The sequence below is a fragment of the Lagopus muta genome, chromosome 16 (genome assembly GCF_023343835.1).
Source record: "Lagopus muta isolate bLagMut1 chromosome 16, bLagMut1 primary, whole genome shotgun sequence".
In the NCBI taxonomy this organism is placed as follows: Eukaryota; Metazoa; Chordata; class Aves; order Galliformes; family Phasianidae; genus Lagopus; species Lagopus muta.
Window position 1 is genome coordinate 10,531,771 of NC_064448.1, and position 6,000 is coordinate 10,537,770.

Here is a 6,000-nt window from a genome sequence, read left to right on the forward strand (position 1 = left end):
TGCTCAAAAACCATAAGCTGTGAAGGTAATGTGGCTTTGTTGTGCTTGGCTAACAGTGGCAGTGCAGGTGAGGGAGAGTGCCAAAGCTTGCATTGGACCTCATCCCCATACAGGCAGTGGTTTTCTGCAGGACCAACAGATATCTCTCCAGCTTCTGATTGGAATGAAACTGGTTAGGAAATTTCAATTGTAGTTGTGATAGAATTCCTATCCTTATTCCAAAATTAAAACTTCTTTTCTTTTGTTTCTCAGGTTTTGGCAAGCAAGAGCAGTTGAAAGTTTCTTGCGAGGCACCACCTCCTATGCAGACCAGATGTTCCTGCTGAAGAGAGGACTTCTGGAGGTAATGAATTACTTGTCAAGCTGCCTGTGTAGCAACTGAGGAGGATTTATCTGTAAAGAATTCAGATGGGGGTAAAAATACAGCATTAAATACTCTGCTCTGTAGCAACAGAACAAGTTTTGCAAAGTGTTTGTGAGTTCTTGTGGCAGCCAACTCTATAGATTGCATCTCTGGGAATTCTGTTTAATAGAGGAGACTCCTGAATTTTTGTCTTTGGTTCAAATTTAAGAACTGGACATGCAGGAAAGTGTTTGAAATTAGTGATCAAACCAAAGAACATGGGCTCAACTGTGACAATAATGTGTTTCCCTCCCATTCCAGCATATTCTCTACTGCATTGTTGACAGTGAGTGCAAATCACGGGATGTGCTTCAGAGTTACTTTGACCTTCTGGGAGAACTGATGAAATTCAATATTGATGCATTCAAGAGGTTCAACAAGTACATCAACACAGATGAGAAGGTAAATATTTGTCACCAGCAGGTCAGCTTACACCCTCTTACAATCCAACACAGCACTTGGAAGCTCCGATTTGTTTGCTGCTTTGGGTCTGAACATGGAGCTCGGTGCTGCAAGCACAGCGAGCTGCCGAAATCTCTTTGTGAGCACACATGTTGCTGCATACACAGGTATGTGATGGGGCAGGGCCAAGGTCAGGGCTCAGAGGTTGTCGAGCACTTAGTGTGAAGTCATGGTGGTTTGGGTTAATCTGCTGCTACAAACATTCAGGTCGGCTCCAAAAAAAGGAAGTTTCATTGGAGCTTCACTACAAAAGTAAATGCATCCTTAATGGAGACAGCTTAAAAACACCCACATGCCTTTTTGCACTGTCAGATATTTTCTTTGATATTATTTGAACTTGCAGGCGTTTGTAGTCACACCTGATGTGATTACATAGAAAACTGAGGTGTGCTTGTAGATCAGGAATGGGCAGCTCTCCTTTTGCAGAGGGATTTTGTGCTTTTATGCACAGCTCCTGGGGAGGTTTTGAGTTGCCTCCTATTCTTGCTTATGTGACTTCAGTTCTCCTCTGGTTGCTGTCAGGTCTGGCAGATCTTGGAGAATAGAAGCAGAGATGTACAATCCTGGCCTTGCAAATACATCTCCTTTTATTCTTGTCAGGGTTAACACAAATAATGAGTGTGTGTGTTTGTGTGAGAGGAAAATAACCAAATGTGTTTTGGCGTTCAAACCTAGCCTAAGCCTGGCTCTCTCCTTGGAAAGGAAGCTGTCCACATCTGCACATGCCTGTCTGGTGCTGTGCATGCTTCAGGTGTTTGTGCTCAGAACCCAGGGTGGTTTCTGATAACCTTCAAGAGCTGCATTCGTTCAGTGTTGAGAACCTGGATGTTTGCCCAGCTGTTGCCCGACTCTGTAGCTCTTCCTGCTTAGGCTCACAGTTCCCCTGTACTGATGAGGTAATTCTTCTGTTACGCGTTCTGAAAGGGGTATGAAGTGCTGTTGTGTGACCTCATCTGTGTGTGCCCAAGCAGGACAACTTCTGTTGGTTTGTTTGTTTCCTGGAGTGCTGAATTGTTTCTCTTTAGTTCCAGATATTTTTAAACCAGATCAACAGTTCCTTGGTTGACTCCAACATGCTGGTTCGCTGCATCACGCTGTCCCTGGACCGATTTGAGAACCAGTCTGATGCTAAAGGTAAAGGACAAGAGATGGGCTTGATTGTGATGGTGGTTGTTGTAAGCCTAGACTTCCACAGATCTTAGTATCAGTCAGAAACGTTGCCAAGCACGTTTGTTCCTACAGCCTAACCTCTAGCTCTTACTGCTGTGGTGTGTGATCAGCGTGTCTGAACTTCAAGCACCTGATGAGTGTCTTTTTCCTCTTGCTGCAGTTGCAGAAGTCCTGTCAGAGTGCCGCCTGTTAACATACATGTCCCAGATGTCCATGAGAATGTCCTTTCTTTTCCGTCTCATTAATATTATTCATGTACAGACACTTACACAGGTAAAGAGCTGGCAGTAACTTTCTTGTTATCTCACTGGTGCTGGGCTGGGAGCAGGGAGGAACCTGGCTTTGCTTGAGGAGATCCGTGTCCCTTCTTTCCTGATACGAATGGGAGCACTTCCTCCACGTGCTGTGAGGACGTGTATGCAGCCAAGATATCAATTCTTGTGTTGTTTTTATTTCTAGGAAAATGTCAGTTGTTTGAACACAAGTTTAGTTATCCTAATGCTGGCCCGAAGGAAAGAAAAGCTACCGTTTTATCTGCGCACTTTGCAACAGATGGAATACACAGAAAAATATCCAGGCTTCATCCTGAACAACTTCCACAGTCTTCTGCGATTCTGGCAGCAGCATTACCTCAACAAGGATAAAGACAGCACCTGCTTAGAAAATGTACGTGGACCTGTGACTGTAGCCAGAATCAACTACAGCAGTGTCTGACAGCCTGGCAGGAGCGGGGCTGGCTGCGTGCCCTGGGTCCTGCAGGCCAGCCATTGTGCTGCAGCTCGTGCCACGGTTTGCGTTGATGCTTCCGTGGTCTCTTGAGCTGCAGACAGGAGATGCTGCTGAGAGCAGAGTTGTCTCCACGCTGTGTTTCAGGGTGCTGTGCTTGCGTGTATGTATGTGCTGTGTCTTGGGCTGCTGTCTGGTGCATAGAATCAGATATAGTTGTCCAGTGGGTAAATAGCAGACAGTGGTTAGTGTAGAGTGGGGCTGCTAGTTGTTGCAGGAGATGCTTTTTGGCTTTACAAGATGGATGTGAGCAGAGAGGGTGTCTTGCCTCTGTGTCTTGCTCAGGAGCAGAAGCCTCTCTGCCAGCTCTGGCTTCATCTGCAGCACCACAGTGACCTGCTTCGTGCCTGATTTGGGCAACAGAGGAGGAGTTGGGGCTTGTGAGTGTGACCTGCTTCTGGGCAGCCCTGCCTGCCCAACCCCGTGCTGTTCTCTGCAGGGTTATGGGTGCCCCAAGGGATGGAATGCCTCCCCTATGAGGACAGGCTGAGAGAGCTGGAGCTGTGCAGCCTGGAAAGGAAAAGGCTCGGGGGAGACCTGGGAGCAACTTCTCAGTATCTAAAGGGGCTGTAAGAAAGAAAGGGGCAGGCTCTTGAGTGGGGTCTGTTGTGATGGGACAAGGCGAAATGACTTTGAACTACAAGAGGGGAGGTTTAGACTGGATGTAAGGCAGAAGTTCTTTAAAATGGAGGTAGTGGGCACAGGCAGTGGCACAGGTTGCCCAGAGGGGCAACAACTCCAGAGCAGTGGGCAACCCATCACCAGAGACACCCAAGCTCAGGCTGGGGCTCTGAGCACAGATGGAGCTGTGGTGTCCCTGTTGCAGGGCAGTTGGACCAGATGCCTTCAGAGATCCCTTCCACCTCCAATGATTCTGTGAAGCTGGGCTGGATAGGAAGCAGTTTTCTCTGCTGAATGCCTTTGTTGCCATGTCCTGCTTGCTGACCACACTAACTGCTCTCCATCTCTTCCCGCAGAGCTCATGTATTAGTTTTACCTACTGGAAAGAGACTGTATCTATACTGCTCAGTCCAGACCGGACGTCCCCCTGTGCCATAGTTAGCTACATCGACGAGGCATATATGGACATTGACAGAGACTTCTCTGAGGAGTAATTCTTCGCTCTGGCTCCTGATGGGCAGCGCTCAGAGGGTTACCTGTCAGCCCGTGGATTTTCAGGGATACGCTGTGCTGTGTGTGTGTGCGCGGCTCGGAGCGTCGCCGCCTTGTCCAAACCCCATCCCTGGTCTGACCTCTGATGGATGAGACTTTGAAAGCTCTCTGGGTTCGCATTCAGGGATGTATTTTCCAGTTGTTCTGGGATAAAAAGAATCACCTGCAAAAAAAAAATGATTCCCCCCCCTGCCTTTTTTTCTTTCACATTTTTCTCTCTCTTTCTCCCAATCCAATGTGGATGGTCAGAGAGTTTTGAGCTGACAGATGAGGATAGTCTGTGTGTGCCAATGGAGTTATGGTTCTTTTCCATGGCTGTCAGAATTAGTAAGTCAAAAAGCACAGCAATTGCCCTCCAAATGTGAGCTCCAAGGAGCCGGTCTGCGTGGGACCTGGATGCACCAGCCTCATGCAGAGGGCTCCTCCAGGTGCAACTCTTCTGTTTGGGTTTGGAATTGGGTTTAAGGTTGGTCAGAGTGTGAGTGTGTGTGCGTGCTCTTAATTCCTGAGAGCCCTTGCTCCAGTCACCTCTTTATCATCTACTTTTGGATCATTTGGTACTAAATCTGTTCAGCTGTCTGTGTTAGGAGAGATCTCCTGCTCTTTCCTGCAGTTCCTCCCCACCTGAAGGCATTTCACAGTGCTGCGGAGCACAGAGACATTTCAGTGGTGGAATTGCAGCAGGCGTTGGCTTTTTCATGGAGCACTAGCATTAAAATCTACTAATTTTTTTAAACTTGGGGCTTGTCCCTTCTTGGGTAACTAATCTGGTTTTAAAATCCTTTTCAGGACCATTGCTCTTGATGCTAACCTGCAATGGGTGGAAGTCTTACATCAGTCTCTGCTTCAGGTCCTTAATATCAACACACACATAAATCTTAAGTGCAATATTGAGCGGAGACCTCAGTTTTTCCTGGATCTGTTTTAATCAGAACGTGTTAAAGGCTGGGAATGAATGCTCCTAGTTGAAAGTAACTTTGCAGGATCTGAAGGGAAAGGGGGGAAAGCAGGTTTTGGCAGTCACAGTTCATGATTGCCAGGCCTGTGCACACTCTGCCAGCTCCCCAGTGTTCACTGTGTTACTCCAAGGACATCACAGTCGCAGGAGTAAATACAGCCTGAAATCCTGCACCACTGCACTGAATTCAGAGCATTGCATCTTGCAGCTCCAGCTCAGAGGACACAGTTTTCTGAAAAATGCATCTGAGTTTTTAAAGAAATCTTTTAACTTTCCTGAGACAGTTTGCTGTTGGCTCTCTGGGGCCCAGGGTTGAGGAGGGCCCTGTTGCGTGTTTTGTCTCTATCCCTTGGCAGCAGAATGAAGCCCCCTCTGCGGGGTCCCTGTGCTGGGACCTGGCTGAGAGGCAGAGACTTCCAGCCCCACGTTCAGGAGTTGCTCTCTGAAGTCACCCCTTGCTTATCTCCCACTTCTGTGTCCTGCTCCAACCAGCAGGCAGCGCTTTGCTTGCAGGGTGGGCAGAGCTGCTGAGCTTAGGCTGGGGCATTCAGTCTCTGCTCAGGGCGAGCCCTGGGGAGGCCGTGCCCAGCTCCAGTGTGCTGCTGCTGTGGCAGCTGCCCCTCTGCTCTCTGTCAGCTCACCCTCACCCTCTGCCCCCCCTCCCCCCCAGCTGATTTCTTTCTCATCTGTACTTTTTTGTTCTTGGCTATTTGTGTTTTTGGTGTATCTTTGCTTCTTCTTAACTGTAATAGATGTACACTTAAAATAAATGCTTCAAATTAAAAGGCTTTTAAGTTAAGGGATGCCTTTTCCATAGTCTAGTTAATTGGTGTATCCAACGATTGCTGCTATAAACCTGCAAAGTCTCATTTACATCTCTGTATTTATGTAATGAGCAGGGAGGGGCCAGGCTCTGTCTGTCCTTGGCTGCGCTCCCAGCTGGTGAATCTTCCTCCTCGTGGGGGAGGGTGGCCATTTCCACTCTGCCCTGCTTTTTTGGGGGCATTGCCTGCTGCAGGCAGCTTGGCTCTGCATCCGCCTTTAGGCT

General features: G+C 48.0%; 1 protein-coding gene across 2 annotated transcripts in view; it reads left to right on the top strand.

Moving 5' to 3' along the window:
* The window catches only part of LOC125701348 (transient receptor potential cation channel subfamily C member 4 associated protein), a 30,484-nt gene extending 24,876 nt beyond the window's left edge, over positions 1-5,608 (top strand). Inside the window, exons 14-19 of one of the 2 annotated variants that reach the window (XM_048963321.1) lie at positions 253-343; positions 665-805; positions 1,891-1,999; positions 2,196-2,308; positions 2,495-2,701; positions 3,799-5,608. In XM_048963321.1, coding sequence (XP_048819278.1) covers positions 253-343; positions 665-805; positions 1,891-1,999; positions 2,196-2,308; positions 2,495-2,701; positions 3,799-3,936 — 799 coding nt within the window. In that variant the 3' untranslated portion in view covers positions 3,937-5,608. The remainder of the gene's footprint in view (positions 1-252; positions 344-664; positions 806-1,890; positions 2,000-2,195; positions 2,309-2,494; positions 2,702-3,798) is intronic. The other variant, XM_048963322.1, reaches the window with a different exon arrangement.
* Positions 5,609-6,000: the final 392 nt, after the last annotated feature.